Here is a 19027-nt window from a genome sequence, read left to right on the forward strand (position 1 = left end):
CACACTCTATTACCCCCCCCTCCCCCTCGCCTGATGTTTGGTGACCTTCAGATTAAACCAGCAGTCATCTCTGTCTCATGAGACAGCAGCCTATGGTCCTCTGGGATTATGGCAACTTTCCCTTTTGTCTATAATCACTATGACCTCAATGTCTATCTCGCCCTAACCTTCAGACAATCTAAAACTGCAATATCTATCATGGATGTTCTACTTCGATCATCTCTTTTTGGCTCCCTGCTACTTAATGCATTGTATTTGAAAACATTATGCTGACATTATATGGCCTTGTATGACACTAAGATGAGTGGCAGAGCAAAGTGTGCAGAGGACCGTGAAACTTTGCAGAGGAACATAGATACATTGAGTGAGTGGGCAAAGGTCTGGCAGATGGAATACAATATAAATAAATGTGAAGTCATACATTTTGGTAGGAGTAATAGTAAAAAGGGTTATTACTTGAATGGTAAAAAGTTGCAGCATGCTGCTGTGCAGAGGGACCTGGGTGTCCTTGTGCATGAATCACAGAAGGTAGGTCTGCAGGTACAACAAGTAATTAGGAAGGCAAATGGAATTTTGCCCTTCATTGCTAAAGGGATTGAAATAAAAAGCAGAGAGGTTATGTTGCAGCTGTACAAGGTGCTGGTGAGGCCACACCTGGAGTACTGTGTGCAGTTTTGGTCTCCTTACTTGAGAAAGGATGTACTGGCACTGGAGGGGGTGCAAAGGAGGTTCACTAGGTTGATTCCGGAGTTGAGAGGGTTGGTTTATGAGGAGAGACTGAGTAGATTGGGATTATATTCATTGGAATTCAGAAGATTGAGGGGGGATCTTATAGAAACATATAAAATTATGAAGGGAATAGATAAGATAGAAGTAGAGAGGATGTTTCCACTGGCAGGTGAAGCTAGGACAAGAGGGCATAGCCTCAAGATTAGAGGGAGCAGATTTAGGACTGAACAGAGAAGGAATTTCTTCACCCAGAGGGTTGTTAATCTATGGAATTCCTTGCCCAGTGAAGTAGTCGATGTTACTTCAGTAAATGTTTTTAAAAAAAAGGTAGATTTTTTTTGAACAATAAAGGAATTAAGGGATACGGTGAGAACGCGGGTAAGTGGATCTGAGTCCACGGAAGGATCAGCCATGATCTTATTGAATGGCGGAGCAGGCTCGAAGGGCCGGACGGCCTACTCCTGCTCCTAGTTCTTATGTTCCCTCCTGATCCCAATCATCACCTCCCACCAAGTCACCTAGAAATCCTATCTCACTAACCACTTTAATGTTGCAGCACATCTCGTCTGTTGCATCTTCCTTCCTACTTCACTTTTGGCCACAAGACAATCTGAATTTATTTACTGGCTTTACTGAGTTCCTTAATCCAAAGCTTCTGTAAATCAATACCCTGCATTGAACACCCCTACCCGAACATTTCAATTTAACAGCAAAACTTCATTTAAGATGAGGGGAGATGATGGCCCAGTGGTATTATTGCAGGACTGCTAATCCGGAGACCCAGATAATGTTCTGGGGACCTGGGTTCAAATCCTGACACGACAAATGGTGGAATTTGAATTCAATAAATATCTGGAATTAAGAATCTAATGATGACCGTGAATTCATTGTTGATTGTTAGGGAAAAACCCATCTGGTTCACCAGGGAAAGAAACTACCATCCTTACCTGGTCTGGACTACATGTGACTCCAGACCCACAGCAATGTGATCCCCTTTGGGCAATTAGGGATGGGCAATAAATGCTGCCTGGCCAGTGATGCCCTCATTCTGTTAATGAATAAAGGGACAGTCTGGATTCACTTTACAGGGAAAACTGCATTTCACTCACACATCTTGATCATGACTCAGCTGCTTCATTCCATAAGCTTGGTACTGCTGTGCAATGATCTGTATGGAAACAGAGTTCAGGTTTCAATAATGGATTCATACTGCATCTTTAATTTAGGTGCTGCACAGAGTGGTAACTGGGCACAGCAGGAATACAGGACAAAGTGTACATACAAATCCAGTGAGGTGGCTTAATTTTAAGTGACAGAACAGGTGAACTTAGCAATTCCTCCACAACATCCTGTAATACAACAGGTCACTTGGAGAAATTTCGTTGGTAGGATTGAAAGGTCATTCAGGGTTGATTGTGTGTCCTTGCTCATTTAGACTAAATACAGACCATTTGTGGGAAGTGGGAAGACAAAGTGAATCAATATTTGCCAGTGGCCTCACACCTTATTTAAGTTTGACACAGCATTTATTTCAAATAAAACATTACAAGTTTGTAACTCCATTGTAAGGTTTAAAGGACAATCTAGGGAGCAATCTGAAAGATCCTGAAAAAAAGTAACAAAAAGGAACCGACAGCAACTCAATTCATTTATGTGGCGAATTTCTTCTGTCGGATAGGTGCAGGCAGTTGTGCATTGATCTCCATCACAGGACGTTCCACCACCACAAGACAACCATCAAACAGAAGTTCAACATGCATCAGAGGCTGCAAAGAGAGAAGATAACATTCAGGGGATCTGACGATATGCGGAACACATCTATAGTTGGATGCAAAACAACATACCCCAGAGCAAATGAAAACAAAAACAAGACAAATACCATTTCCTCGGCTTGTGTCTGTCTCAGAATCAGCTTGTCTATAGACCATGACTGTATCTTAGTTTCAGAACGACCCTGGGTGGCGTCTGTAATGGACCTCAGTTCCCAACACTCTCTCCCTTTTGTTTAGTGTGGAACATTGAGTCAGCAGGTGGGAAAGGGAAAGTAGATGGAGAGTACTATTCTCGAACTCCTCAACACAAATGCATTAACACAAGGTATACCAATCTCCAGCTGGTTAGAGCAGCAAATTACTGCAAATGCTGGAATCTGTACCAAGAAAAAATGCTGGAAATCATTGCAGATCAGGCAGCATCCATGGGGAGAGAGACCAAGCTAACGTTTCGAGTCCAGATAGCTCTTCATCAGCAGTTGGAGTTAGTTTGTGAAACCTCAAAACTAGAAAGGTTTGGTTAGAAATTTTAAGGTTATTAGAACTGAGGAAATTTGGGCTTACAAATTTTTGTTTTGCGTGGCCCATTAGTTGCATCAAACAGTCCCCTTAAAGATTGATGTGCAACTGTGCACAAGTGGAGCGGGCAGGGAGCATGAAATATACAGTGGTCTTTCAGCGAGTTTACGACTTAGGACTATTTCAACTTTTGATCTATATTAATGACCTAAGTATATACATGACATAAGTTCAAGGCTGCAAACTACTATATTTCTCAGTCTTATGTCATGAACAAGCTAGCAAGAGACTTTAGGAAGATTGCATCAGTTATGACAGCTCAACACTACTTTATCAAGGGCAAGATTGGATAGGCGATAAATACTGGCCCAGTAAGTGACACCATATACCCTGAAATTTTTTAAAATAGTGATTGGTGATTTAGGTAGATATATGGCTTGTAAAAGTTAAGAGTTGAGAAGTGATTCATTTCAACAGGAATTAGAAGATGCAATACAAAATAAATGGAAAGATAAACTCCCATTATGCTGTATGACTCTCTCTCTATCCACCGTCTTTCACATCCTCAGATCATCTTAAAATGCTTTATAACCAATGAAATATTTTAAATTACAATATTGGAAATGTGGCAGCCAATTTGTGCATAGCAAAAAATCCCACAAACTGCAATGTGATAATGACCAGATAATTTATTTTTGTTGCATTGATTGAGGGATAATTATTGGCCAAGATAAGAAATAACATCTCTGTTCTCATTCAAAATTCTGTCATTCATGTATATATAAGACAGCAGATGAGATTTCTCTTTAGCGTTATTCAAAAGACAGAACCACCCTGAGAACTGCACTGAACAGTCAGCCAAGACCTTTGTGCTGAAGTTCAGAAGAGAATTGAACCCATAACTTTCAAAGGTGAGAGTGCTACTAATGTTTCAATTTTAAAAGGGATGAAGGAATTGAGAGATCCGAAGCTGTACACACAAATACTTGAAGGTGGCAGGACAAGTTGATTTAAGAAAAAAAAAATATTCAGGATCTTTACCAATAATTGACAAAGTAAGAAAAGTATTGATAAAGTAAATTATGATAAGACTTTAACAATGAATAGGTAGTCCTCATCTGAAGTATTGTTCAGTTTTTGGCATCACATTCTGGGAAGAACCAGGGTCACAGTATGAGGATTCAGGGTAGACCAATTAGGACGGAGATGAGGTGACATTTCTTCACCCAGAGTGGTGAGCCTGTGGAATTCACTACCACAGGAAGTAGTTGATGCCAAAGCATTGAATGTATTCAAGAGGCGACTAGATATTGCACTTGGGGTGAATGGGATGGAAGGTTATGGGCAGAAAGTAGGATTAGGCTATTGAGTTGGACGATCAGCCATGATTGTGAAGAATGGCGGAACAGGCTCGAAGGGTCGAGTGACCTCCTCCTGCTCCTGTCTTCTGTGATTTTATGAAAGTCAAAACCATGGACTGAATGCAGATCTGGGATTGTTGGCCATCCTGTAAAAGTGTTAAAGGGGGACTCAATGGCACATGTAGGGGACAACAGCAGCTCACATATGAAACATCGAATGGCCAGTTTCTGTACAGTAACGCTGTACAAATTCCTTAGATGTTACCTTGAATTTCTTACAAATTTTGAATGCATGTTCCTCAACTTTGCGGGCTTTTCCAGAGAGACGTTTCAGGGTCAGTTGGTTATGAAGGTTTGATTGTTCGTTTGGAAGACGCTGACGGGAAATAAAAAAAATCATCAGAAGTTAATCCCAGAAGAATCCCAAAGTCTAACAGCAAAATAAGCAAGGCGAGGATATGGGGAAGGTGTGTGTAGGGAAGGGGTGGTCAGGAGATCAGCTCTTGAAGACAAGGATACAAAATCTGCTGGCTGGGACTGGGGAGGGGGTTCTGATAAAGAACAAAGAAAATTACAGCACAGGAACAGGCCCTTCGCCCCTCCAAGCATGCGCCGATCCAGATTCTCTATCTAAACCTGTTGCCTATTTTCCAAGGATCTGTATCCCTCTGCTCACTGACCATTCATGTATCTGTCTAGATACATCTTAAATGACGCTATCGTGCCCGCCTCTACCACCTCCGCTGGCAACGCGTTCCAGGCACCCACCACCCTCTGCATAAAGAACTTTCCATATCTCCCTTAAACTTTTCCCCTCTCACCTTGAAATTGTGACCCCTAGTAATTGAGTCCTCCACTCTGGGAAAAATCTTCTTGCTATCCACCCTGTCTATACCTCTCATGATTTTGTAGACCTCAAACAGGTCCCCCCTCAACTTCCGTCTTTCGAATGTGAATAATCCTAATCTACTCAACCTGTCTTCATAGCTAGCGCCCTCCATAACAGGAAACATCCTGGTGACCCTCCTCTGCACCCTCTCCAAAGCATCCACATCCTTTTGGTAATGTGGCGAACAGAACTATACGCAGTATTCCAAATGTGGTCGAACCAAAGTCCTATACAATTGTAACATGACCTGCCAACTCTTGTACTCAATACCCCGTCCGATGAATGAAAGCATGCCGTATGCCTTCTTGACCATTCTATCGACCGGCGTTGCCACCTTCAGGGTACAATGGACCTGAACACCCAGATCTCTCTGTGCATCAATTTTCCCCAGGGCTTTTCCATTTACCACATAGTTCACTCTTGAATTGGATCTTCCAAAATGCATCACCTTGCATTTGCCTGGATTGAACTCCATCTGCCATTTCTCCGCCCAACTCCCCAATCTATCTATATTCTGCTGCATTCTCCGACAGTCCCCTTCACTATCTGCTACTCCACCAATCTTAGTGTCATCTGCAAACTTGCTAATCAGACCATCTATACCTTCCTCCAGATCATTTATGTATATCACAAACAATAGTGGTCCCAACACGGATCCCTGTGGAACACCACTGGCCACAGTCCTCCATTTTGAGACACTCCCTTCCACTACAACTCTGTCTCCTGTTGCCCAGCCAGTTCTCTATCCATCTAGCTAGTATACCCTGGATCCCATGCGACTTCCTCCATCAGCCTACTATGGGGAACCTTAAGGCTGGAGGCAGGGCACTTACCAGCAACTGGTCAATAATACAGAACATGTATGTATCATGAAGGATAATCTGTGTGGTCACTTTAGGGTTAAAAGTCACATGTGTGACAGGCGTATCCCGTTCAAGCCAGTGTTGGTGCAATCCCTGTTGCTGCAGTGCACGACTCCACTCAGTGTATTTTTTCTCACTGATGCTGAATTCAAAAATCTGAGGAGATAAAAACGTGGATCATCAAAACGGTGATTCGGCCCCATGGTGTGTCAGCTCTTTGGTAGATCTATCCAATTTTCATCAACACCTCTCAACTCTCCCGTCTGAGCTGTGTGAATCTTTTCCCTTAGATACTGAATTGCTTCTACCACCCTTTCCATTTCAGGTCTCAACTCAGTGTGTAAGATAATGTTTCCTTATGCCATCTCTGATGCTTTTGTGAATAACCTTAAACGTGCTACTGACCCTTCTGCCACAGGGAGATTTCTCCTTATTCAGTTTATTAAAAATGTTGGATACTCCAAACATATTTCCTCTCAACATTCTTCAGGCTAAGGACAATGACCCCAGCTTTTCCAGTCTCTCCACATCCACTGAATTCCCCTACCCGTAGTGCCATGCTGGAACTCTCTCCCTAGCAGCATTGCGAGTGTACCTACACAATATAGACTGCAGCAGTTCCAGAAGGCAGCTTGTCATCACGTTTTCCTGGGGCAGCTAGGGATGGGCAATAAATATTGGCTCAGTCAGTGGCATTCTTATCTCATCAATTAATTTTAAAAATTCAAATAAATCTTCTCTGAATCCTCTCCAAGGATTTGAGATCCTTCCTGAAGTATAGTGCCAGAACTGGACAGAATACTCCAGTTTAGGCTAAAATGTTTTAAACAAGTTAATCAAATTTCCTTACAGTTCTATTCAGAAATCCCATGATCCCTATATGTCTTTACCTTCAAATGTTCGTGGCATTCTTCCAAAAATGTTATGTCCAGAATTAGAACAATACTATAGTTGATGTCTAACAAGTGTTTTGAAAAGATTTAGCTGAACTCCTTACTCTGTGCTCATGCCATCATTACTGACTGTAATAATACCATTGACTTCTTTTAAACAGCCTTCCCAACTTGTTCTAGTACCTTCAAAGGCTTGTGTCCATCCACCCCCAAGTCTCCCTGTAGCTGCAAGCCTTTTAAACTTGCACTTTATTATATCACCTCTCCTCATTCTTCTGTCCAAAATGTATCACTGTATATTTTCCTGCAATAAATTTCATGTGCCACACCTTGCCTGTCTTGATTGTCCATGTCCTCCTGAAGCCTGTTACTTTACTCTAAAACATTTCTGAGTTCAGAGTTGGAAAAATTTGAAATTATACCTTACATAACCATGTCCTGGTCATTAATACATACCAAAAGGAGCAACATCCTCATACTGACCCCTGGGGAACACTTTCTGTTTCTTACTAAATTTTGCATCTACATGTGCTGCCCCCCTTCATCCTTTTAAATTTGCAGACAGAGAATTTCCAAAGAAATCTGACAGCAAGATCCACAGTTTGGATTATTCCATAGTGCTGACAGCTAGGTGCAACGTTAAATACACTTGGCTTCAGTGGGTCATACCTGGTGATCTGTGTGGACAGTAATCAGATTGTTGGTGTGTGGATTAATGGCAATAGCAGTAGGGAGATGATTATAGACTGGAACTGTGCAGTGATTCTGGAAGGAAGAGGAATCCATCAATGCAAAGAATCACACGCCTGGTCAACAGACACCTCACTGTGCTCCCCAGCCAACACCATCTCTTCGTCCCTTCTTCTCCCATTTGATGCCTCACCCCTTCCTCCCTCCAGACACTACTACTTTTCAAATCCCATGTCAATAACTGATAGCCCCTGCCTGAATACTTCTGTATGCAGGCACCAACCCCAGCAACGCCCCCACTCACCCCCAGTCCCAGCAACACCCCCAGAACAGCATCACCCTTTATCACTACCTCATAGCTTTTGTAACCACATCCCTTGATTTTCCATCGGAATCATCCCATTCCCATTTTAAACATTCATAGCTTTTGTAACCACATCCCTTGATTTTCCATCGGAATCATCCCATTTTCATTGATAGCCGATACCACCATCTGGGCCTCGACCTGCCTGACCGGGTTTCACCTCTCGCGTGCTCCTCTGCTTGCCCCAGACATTTGCATTTGCCTGAGGCCTCTGGTTCTTACCTTTAGCTGCTTTAAGTTATAGATGTTGATTTCACAGTCAGAATTTGCAGCTGCCAGCCAGTTGCTATCAGCACTCACTGCCAACAGGCAGACAGGCTCAAGGGAATCTACAGTAGGCGAAAGAGATTCAACAGCTATTCAGGATGAAATGCACAATGACAGGTATAAATTATCAAAACCCAAGTAAACCAAGAATTCACTTGAAGAAAGACAGGATCTCCTTAACACAAATAGTGATTCAGTGAACGTCTGCACCCTCAGGAACTGTGTCCTAGTGTCAATCAGCACCTTCAGGAAGTGAATCCCAGTGAGAAGCAGCACCTTTGGGAACTGTATCCCAGTGAGAGTCAGCACCTTTAGGAACTATATTCCAGTGACAGTCAGCACCCTTCAGCCCCCACCTGCTTCAAGACCACCACCATCCCAGTAACAAAGAAAACTCATGCAGTGTGCCTCAATGACTACTGCCCAGTGGATTCTGATCTCCATAATTATGAAGCGCTTCGAGAGGTTAGTCATGGCTCATATCAATTCTAGCTTCCCAGCATGCCTTGATCCCTTGCAATTTGCCTACCATCGCAACATGTCCACAGCAGATGCCATCTCCCTGGCCCTACACTCACCCCTGGAACATCTGGATAACAAGGATACCTACGTCAGGCTTCTACTCATTGAAGGCAGAGCTGTAGTCAACATTATGACTCCAAGCAAACTAATCTCCAAACTCTGAGACCCAGGGTTCTGCTCCACCCTTTGCAATTGGATCCTCAACTTCCTGATCCACAGACTGCACTCAGCGAGAACAGGCAATAACACCTCCTCCATGACAGTTCTCAACACCGGTGCCCTGCAAGGCTGCGTACTCAGCCCCTCACTATATTCCCTGTACACATATGACCGCGTGGCCAAATTTTATCCTGACTCTGTGTATGAGTTCACTGATGACACCACCAATGTAGGCCAGATTTCAAACATGATGAAACAGAATTCAGGAAAGAGATAGAGTGCTTGGTGGTGTGGTGTAAAGACAACAATCTCTCTCTCTCTCTCTCTCAATGTCAGCAAATGAAAGAGCTGGTCGTTGACTTCAGGAAGCAAGGTGGAGGGCATACCCCTATCTACATCGATGGTGCTGAGGTGGAGATGGTTGACAGTGTTAAGTTCCTGGGAGTGATGATCACCAGCAATCTGTCCTGGTCCACCCACGTTGATGCAGTGGTCAAGAAAGCGCAACAACATCTCTACGTCCTCAGGAGGATAAGGAAATTCAGCACGTCCATGAAGTCTCTTACCAATTTTTAATCAATGCATCATAGAATGCATTCGATCTGAATGCATCACAGCTTGGTTGGACAATTGCTCTGCCTAGGACTGTAAGAAACTACAAAGAATTGTGAACACAAACCAGTCCATCACACAAGCCGACTTTCCATCCGCTGACTCCGTTCATACTTCTTGCTGCCTCAGGAAAGCAGCCAACATCAAAGACCCCTCCCATTCTGGTTATAATCTCTTCTAACCTCTTCCATCAGGCAAAAGATACAGAAGCTTAAACACACATACCAACAGATTCAAGGACATCCTCTTCCCTGCTGTAATTAAACTTCTGAATGGGCCTCTCAAATTTAAAATTTAAAATTTAATGTCGACCTCGCCTTCTCTACAGCTGTAACATGGTATTTCTTGCTCTGTTGTTTTACCCTAATTCACTTTCTATGGTATGAACTACCTGTACTGCACACAAAACAAAATTTTTCATACCTAAGTACACGTGACAACAATAAATCAAATCAAATCTGTTTCCCAGTCAACGTCAACACCTTCAGGAACTGTCTCTCGGTATAAGTTGGGAACAATATAGGAAAACCCTGACATTGTCCTGTCCATTAAATGTAGAATCCTAATAACCATGGAATTAAACCCAGTAATTAACTGCACAGAAGGAATTATCTTGATATTGTGGCGAGTGACTTAACACAAAAAGTGGATAAGTTCCTACGCCCAAGTTTAGAGATTACTATCGTTACATCTGAATGCCAAGCTATCGATTAATTGCAATAATTGGTGGCATTTTGAAGAGGAAAACCCACCAGATTTGGGAGTGAGTATGTGTGCATGCTTGGAATTAAGCATCACCAGATCCACAACCTGAACACGACTACGATCTAAGGCAACAAACAATTTGGTGGAATCGGCAGAGAACAGCAACTGATGAGCTGGCTGCTGTGCCTTCAAAAACTGTGAAGCCTGCAGGAGGGGAAAGAGACAAAATGTGATTTAAAAAAAATGTTAGCAACTGAAAATCATTTATACACAGGCCAGCTGCACCACCTCATTTCATTCCTGCATCCTGATCTCTCTCTCTCTCTCTCTCTCACTCCCGCATCCTTGTCTCTCCCTCTCTCGCGCTCTCTCTCTCTCTCACTTACACACGTGCACACACACATCGTATACACCCCCATCCCCACCCTCCACATCCCAATTGCTCAAATCACAGGAAGACCACACAGCTTCCACCACTAACCCCTATCTTACAAACCTGGATAGCCGACCTACCGCATGAATTGTGACACTGTCATTTTCATACTGTATTCGATAGAGACGGACTCTGTAAACGTTTGAGAAAGCAATCCAGGTTCCACAAGGAGAGAGCGCACAGCACCGTATGTGATCACAACCCTATACACGAAAAATGACAAACCAAAACCACTCATTGGAGTATAAATTCATTGGAGAATGAGTGATGATCATAGAAGATCCTGAGTTGTGAGGGCAGATGCTGAGAGAACATTTTCCCCATGAAGGAATCTAGAGCTTAAGATACAGTTTCAAAAGATGGGGGTCTCCCTTTTAAGATCAAGATGATATGGCATTTCTTCTGAGAGGGTCATTAGTTTTGGAATGTTCCTTCAGAGAGCTGATGAGGTTGGGTCATTGAATATATAAAAAGCTGAATTAGATATTAAATCTGCAAGACAGTCAGGCAGGAAAGTGGAGTTCAGGCAACATTCCAGATCAGCCATGATCTTATTGAATGGTGAAGGGTTAAATGGCCTACTCTTGCTCCTAATTTGTGTGTGATCATATGAGCCCAGTGTATCAGGGCTCAGTCACACAATAAGCCCTATGTGCACAAATGGCTTGTGGTGAGCGCTGCTGGCTTCAGTTTGAGGGGAGAAATCAGTCACTGTAAGGTGAGCACATTGTTTATTAAGTTGTCACACAAAGCTGTACAGCCTAGAGCTAATTGGACCAGACAGACAGAGTTTAAAACATCCACTGCTAATATCAACATCAAAATCCTCCAGTTCCTCCCACACACCTTGTTCTTTAATTGCAGCAACTTCTCTGGCTTTTTGCTAATTGGAAGGATATCTCCAGGAATCCCTGCATACAATGAGAAATAGAAAAAAATCACATGAGATGAAATGAAAACAAGTCCACACAAACTGGAAATAAACACTTGTAGCAAAGTCTATATTAAAATCAGATCTCATTTGGACAGACCCAGAATCACAGCAGAGAAACTAGCATCAAAATGGGCCAAGAGACAACTGTATTTTTAACACAGCCAAAAGCTTACCTCAAGGCTTTAAGTGTATTGAAGGTGTATAGCTTGGTAAGGTGTATATTGTATGGGACATGTGCTCTGATGAAATTTGTTTCTTTGTATCCAGTTGTATTGTAGAAGCCAACAACAAAATAGTGATCATAACACAATTGAGTTCAACATAGCATTTGAAAGCAAAAAGCATGAATCAGCTACTAAAGTTTTAGACTTGGGTAAGACTGATTTTAATGCACAGTTATTCACATCATTTATTAATGACTTGGATAACAGCATTGTAATTCAGGGAACCCAGTATATCATGTTTCTGGGTAGCTATTTTCAAACTTGATGCAGGGATTTGAATAGTCACTCAAAACAGTTCAGTAGTTACAGTTAGTGAAGAGTCAGACGCAGGAAGACAGTGAAAGAGAGTGAGACAGAAGCAGGTTCAATATAGGGCAAGTGCTGTTAGCTGTACTGCTGAGAAAGCTGCTCATTCGGTGTAGATGTGTTGAGAGCAAAGTCCCAAGAGCAGTTGGCTATACTTATGAAGTTAGAACTCTATATAGTCCTAGGGGTCAGTAGGGGTCAGATCTTACTGAGCAAGATCAGAGCTCAGAAAAAGAAATAAAATCCAGGGACAGAACAAGCTTGAAGCTAACTGTCCATGAAAAGCTGGAGTTGTGCCTGTGAGTAACTGCCAGATTCTGCAGTTACCAGAATTTAGGAAAATACAGTCCAATGATTAGGGGTGCTTAGAAAGGCTAAGACTGTTCTTTGTAGAAAAGAACAAGCGACCATCAATGGTTTTGACAAATAGAGAACACAAAATGGTTAATTGTTGGAGGACTCAAGTACAAAGCAGTTGGTAAAAGAATGAGAACAGAATGAAAAGAAAAATACAGCAAGTTGTGATTTTGTTTATGCTATCTTTAAGTGTGATGAAACCAGATTCAATAGAAGTTTGAAAGGTAAGTGGATAGATCCATGAAGGGACAAATTTACAGGTTTATGGTTTTCTGGATATCTTTTTTAAAAGAAAGGCTGACAAAAACCTGATTGGATCAATGGACTCCTGTTATGTTGTATATTTTACAATTCCAAACATGCAAAAAACTTTCCATAATTGTTTAAGTAACTTAGACCCTTCCCTCCATAACACTGCACTCAGAGCAACAGCACACCACAAAAGGGCATCAGCAGGGCAATGCTGAATCCAAGGCTTCAGCATGGTAACACTGCACTCAGAACATGAATTAACATTGTCCCAACCATACCAGTGGCATTTAGCAATATTGCTGTTTTACTTTGGTTCACTATTGTGCAGTGATGCACTTCCAATTCTTCAGTACACTGTTCTTCGTTATGTTTGGACAGCAAGTTAAATTTGCATTGTTTCCAAAAGCTGTTTATCCACAGCACACTATACAAAACATAATTGTTTACCTGAACCTCCTGGGCTACCCAATCGCCACAACTCGAGCTGGTCTGGGAATTGAAACAGGAGTAGATTCGCCTTCCGGCTGCAACAGACTAGGTTTCGCTGTGAAGAGGTCAAAGAATTGATTTAAAAATTTGCTCACCTCTCTTTCCTATTGCTTCAATTGATTTTACAAAGCACTACCCACAAAATATCAGGTAACACTCAGGCTATTATGGGGAAGTGATGGCCTAATGGTATTATCACTAGGTCATGAGTCCACAGATCCTGACGTTCTGGGGATCTGAGTTTGAATCCTGCCATGGCAGAGGGTGGAATATGAATTCAATAAATATCTGGAATTAGAAGTCTAATGATGACTACGAAACCATTGTCATAGAAGCATAGAATCCCAGTGTGGAAACAGGCCATTTCCCAACAACTCCACACTGATCCTCCGAAGAACATCCTACCCAGACCCATCCCCAACCCTATCCCTGTAATCCTGCATTTCCTATGGCTAATGCACCTAAGCTACACATCCCTTAACACTATGGGCAATTTAGCATGGCCAATCCACCTAACTTGTACATCTTTGGACTGTGGGAGGAAACCAGAGCACCTGGCAGAAACCGATGCAGACATTGGGAGAACATGCAAACTCCACACAGTTGCCAAAGGTTGGAATCGAACCTGGGTCCCTAGCGCTGACAGGCAGCAGTGCTAACCACTGAGCCACCGTTCCGATTGTCAGATAAGCCCATCACTAATGTCCTTCAGGGAAGGAAGCAGCCATCCTTGCCAACTGTGACTCCAGACTGACAGCAATGTGGGGTTGATATTTCATTATGGACAGCTGGGGATGGGTAATAAATGTTGGTCTGGCCAGTTGTGTCTACATCCCCTGAAGGACTAAAAGAGAAAAAAATTCTGCTTCTTGTTCCACAATTCCTCCGAAGGTTGGACTCTAGTTGGGGTTGTCGTCTGACCTCCTGCATTCTACAACGCAAGTAAAGTCATAATGGCACAGCTCGAGGCCATTAAACTCATCAACTCAATGCCAGCTCTGTGCAGAGCAAGCCAGTCTCTTTCTCCCACTTAATCCCTGCAGTCTGACAAATTTGTTTCCGTTATGTGCCTGTCCAGTTTCCTTTTGATATCACTGAATGTCTCCCCATCCACCAACCCCGTAAGCAATGCCTAATAGACAGCAAGTTCTGGTACGTTACCAGTAGCTGCTTAAAAAAGGTAATTTTTACATTCTCCCTTCATCTCTTGCTCAAAACCTTAAATCTGTGTCTTCTGGTCCTAGCACCATCAGCCAACAGGAAAGATCATCTTCTACCTTTTCCAAGCCTGTCATAATCTTGTACACTTTCAGTAAATCCATTTTCTATGTCCTGTGCTCCAAAACAAATGCAAATATAAAATGTAAATTTATTAGTGATAGGCAGCGTGGCTTTGTGCAGGGAAGATCGTGTCTCACAAAAGTGACAAAGATGACTGGTGAGGGCAAGGCAGTAAATGTTGTCTATATGGACTTTAGCAAGGCCTTTGAAAAGTTCCCTCATGGCAGGCTAATACAAAAAGTGAAGTCACATCGAATCCGCAGTGAACTGGTAAGATTGATGCAGAATTGGCTTAGTCACAGAAGAGGCAGAGTAGCGGTAAAAGAACGTTTTTATGACTGGACATCTGTGATCAGCGGTGCTCCACAGGAATCAGTGCTGGAACCCTATTGTTTGTAATATATTTTAAAAAATGATCTAGAGGAGAATGTGGGTGACCTGATCAGTAAGTGCGGATGACACAAAGATCAGGGAAGCTGCGGATAGTGAGGAGGATTGCCACAGGATACAGCAGGATATAGGCAGGCTGGAGGCTTGGACAGAGAAACAGCAGATAGTGTTTAATCTGGGCAAATGAGAGGTGATACATTTTGGGATATCTAACGGAGGAGGGAGGTATACAGGAAATGGCAGAACACTTAGAAGCATCAGCATACAGAGGGATTTAGGCATACAGGTCCACAGTTCCCTAAACTGGCAACACAAGTGGATAACATGGTCAACTAGGTACATGGCATGCTTGCCTTCATCGACAGGGACATAGAGTATAAAAATTGGCAAGTCATGTTGCAACCATATAGAACATTAGATAGGCCACATTTGGAATATTGTGTAGAATTCTGGTCACCACACTACCAGAAGGATGTGGAGGCTTTCGAGAGGGTTTACCAGCATGTGGACTGGTTTGGAGGGTATTTGCTTTGAGGAGAAATTGGAGAAACTTGGTTTGTTTTCACATGAATGTCAAAGGATTAAGGCTGACCTGATAGAACTTTACAAAATTACAAGAGGAATGGACAGAATGGATAGAATGGATAGTCTGATTCTTTTTCCCATGGTTGAAATGTCAATTGCTAGGAGATATAGGTTTAAGGTAAAAATGGCTAAGTTTAAAGGAGATATGAGAGGCAGATTTTTCTACAGAGGGTACTAAGTGCCTGAAATGCGCTGCCAGAGGTGGTGGTGTAGGCAGATACAATAACAACATTTAAGAGGCATCTTGACAGATATATGAATAGGCAGAAAACAGAAGGAAACAGACCGTGTAGAAGCAAAAAGTTTTTTGTTTAGAAAGGCATCCTATGTCAGTGCCATCTAGTGGATCAAACAGCCTGTTCTTGTGCTGTATTCTTCACTGTTCTTTTCAAACCCATCATAATCTTGTACACTTTAATTAAATCCATTTCCTCCCTCCCGTGCTCCAAAGCAACCTCACCTTCAGCAACCTAACCTTGTACCTATAAGCCATAATTCTTTGAATCATGCTAGTTTTCTAAAAATTAATTCATTCATGAAACATGGGCAGTGCTGGCTGGCCAGCATTTATTGCCTGTCCTTAATTCTCCTTGGTGGTGAGCTGCCTTCTTGAACTGATGCAGTCCACATGCTGTAGGTTGACCCACAAGCCCCTTATGGAGGGAATTCCAGGGTTTTGACCCAGGAACAGTGAAGGAACAGTGATATATTTCCAAATCAAGATGGTGAACAGCTTGGAGCGAAACATGCAAGTGTTGGTATTTTCGCATATCTGCTGCCCTTGTCCTTCCAGATGGAAGTGGTCATGGGTTTGAAAGATGCAGGCTGAGGAGCTCTGGTGAATTTTTGCAGTGCATCTTGTAGATATTACACATTGCTACTACCAAGCATTGGTGGTAGAGGGAGTCAATGCTTGTGGATGTGGTACTAATCAAGTGGGATGTTTTGTCTTGGATGGTGTCAAGCTTCTTGAGTATTAGTGGAGCGTCAAGTTCTGGAGCACAAATCTTCTATATTATTGCCGGAACATTGTTAGGGCCCATAGCCTTTGCACTGTCTGGTGCCTCCAACCATTTCTCGAATCCAGCGGAATGAATCAAATTGTCTAAAGACTGGTATCAGTGTTGCTGGGGGCCATGGAGGATGCTGAAATGGATCATCCACTTGGCATTTCTGGCTGAAGATTGCTGCAAATGCTTCAGCCTTTTGTATTGATGTTTTGGGTTCTTTCATCATTGAGGATGGAGATATTTGCGGAGCCTCCTCTCATTGTGAGTTGTTTAATTGACCACTACCATCCACAACTGGATGTGGCAGGACGTCAGTGCTTAAATCTGATCCATTGGTTGTGGGATAGTAACATAGAAGCACAGAAAATCTCCTCTGCACCCCCTCAAAGACCCTCACATCCTGGCTAAAGGGTGGTGACTGGAAATTGTTTCAATATTCTAATTATGCCCTAACCAGTTCTTCGTAAAGATTCAGCATTACATCTGTGCCTTGTATATGTTTTTATGAAGTCCAAGATTCCAATCGGCCTGGGTAACCAATCTCTCAATTTTTCCTTCAACAATCTAGGTTCGTGATACCCCAGGTTCCTCTGCAGCTGCATAGTCTTTAGAATGGTCCCATTCAGTCTCTCCCTATCGCTTCACCAAAATGCTTCACTTCACATTTCATCCTATTAAGTTCCAACTGATACTTGTCTGCCCATTCTAATGTTATGGCCTATTGCAATCAATTGTTATTATCCTCAATGACAGCCATACCTCCCAAGTTTATTATTATCCAATTTTGGAATGTTACCATTTTTTTTCCAATATCTAACTAATTTATATTTAATTGCTTGGTAATATAGAACTTAAAAGATTGTTAAAAAGTAAGCCACAAAGTTGAAGCTTTCTATCTTGCCTTCATCAGGACAGAGATGCAAGAAACTAGACTCAGAAGGAGCATTAATTGAAACAGCATGAGAAGACAGAGCTCACTGGTTGGATAATTGTCAGCATGGAGATGCAACAAATCAGTTTAATGTTTGTCAGAGACAAAAACAGAAATTGCTGAAAAAGTTCAGCAGGTCTAGCAAGATGTAGAAAGAAATCAGAGTTAACATTTCGGCTCAAGAGACTCTTCCTCAGAACTTCACTTGACCCGAAACGTTAGCTCCGATTTCCCTCCACAGATGCTGCCATACCTTTTCCAACAACTTGTATTTTTGTCTCGGATTTGCAGCATCCGCAGTTCTCTTAGTTTTTAGTTTATGATTGTTATTTGGACTTGCAGAATGACTTATTCATGCATGCTGGAAGCTACAAATGTTCACACGTTCTGTGTAGAAAAAAAGAATTTATTCATACCTCGCTGCAACGTTTACAGAGATGTCAATCCCTGTTGCACTTTCCATGCCAATGCTTGAACTAATCAGAGTATACCTACCTGGTTTAAGTTTAATCAGCTAACCAAGATTGACAGTTAACAATTCCTACTAATTTTCCACGATAACTACAGTCTCAGAGGATTAGATAGGGTGGACAGTGGGAGCCTTTTTCCTCAGATGGTGATGGCTAGCACGAGGGGACATAGCTTTAAATTGAGGGGTGATAGATATAGGACAGATGTCAGAGGTAGGTTCTTTACTCAGAGCGTAGTAAGGGCGTGGAATGCCCTGCCTGCAAAAGTAGTAGACTCGCCAACTTTAAGGGCATTTAAATGGTCATTGGATAAACATATGCATGATAATGGAATAGTGTAGGTTAGGTGGGCTTCAGATTGGTTCCACAGGTCGGCGCAACATCAAGGGCCGAAGGGCCTGTACTGCGCTGTAATGTTCTGTGTTCTATGTTCTAACTAATCAACACAGTCTTCACATGCTATATAAATTATTTTCCCTTCCTAAGTCTGGTTTCTTGCATGTCAGTCCTGATTAGTGTAAGATGGAAAAATACACATCAAAAAGCAGTGATTCCAGCAATGAACTCGAGAACATACTGTTTTCCATTCTCCAGTCTGATAAACAATCTTTTACCACAGCTCACTGTTTAGTTTGAAGCTAATTTTGTATCTAAGCGGCCACTGACTCTCCTAAGCATACATAAGGTCTAGGCGACTGAAAACAGATGAAACTTTGGAAGAATATCGGGAAAGTAGGACAAATCTGAAACGAGGAATTAAAGGGCTAAAAGGGTCATGAAATATCTTTAGCAAACAGGGTTAAGGAAAATCCCAAAGCCTTTTATTCATACATAAGGAGCAAGAGGGTAACGAGAGAAAGGGTTGGCCCACTAAAGGACAAAGGAGGGAAGCTATGCGAGGAGTCAGAGAAAATGAGTGAGATTCTAAATGAGTACTTTGCGTCGGTATTCACTGAGGAGAGGGACATGACGGATGTTGAGGTTAGGGATAGATGTTTGATTACTCTAGGTCAAGTCAGC

The 19027-nt window shown here is 42.3% G+C and overlaps 1 protein-coding gene across 1 annotated transcript in view; it reads right to left on the reverse strand.

Moving 5' to 3' along the window:
- Positions 1-2236: 2236 nt before the first annotated feature.
- utp4 (UTP4 small subunit processome component) overlaps positions 2237-19027 on the reverse strand; it is a 27812-nt gene continuing 11021 nt past the window's right edge. The window contains exons 6-14 of the mRNA XM_020509822.2: positions 13299-13395; positions 11625-11689; positions 10859-10981; positions 10393-10549; positions 8303-8409; positions 7696-7791; positions 6104-6289; positions 4647-4757; positions 2237-2495 (exon numbers count right to left, since the gene is read on the reverse strand). Of these exons, the coding sequence (XP_020365411.1) occupies positions 2379-2495; positions 4647-4757; positions 6104-6289; positions 7696-7791; positions 8303-8409; positions 10393-10549; positions 10859-10981; positions 11625-11689; positions 13299-13395 (1059 nt within the window). The 3' untranslated portion in view covers positions 2237-2378. The remainder of the gene's footprint in view (positions 2496-4646; positions 4758-6103; positions 6290-7695; positions 7792-8302; positions 8410-10392; positions 10550-10858; positions 10982-11624; positions 11690-13298; positions 13396-19027) is intronic.

The sequence above is a fragment of the Rhincodon typus genome, chromosome 15, assembly GCF_021869965.1.
Source record: "Rhincodon typus isolate 14 chromosome 15, sRhiTyp1.1, whole genome shotgun sequence".
Classification (NCBI taxonomy): Eukaryota; Metazoa; Chordata; class Chondrichthyes; order Orectolobiformes; family Rhincodontidae; genus Rhincodon; species Rhincodon typus.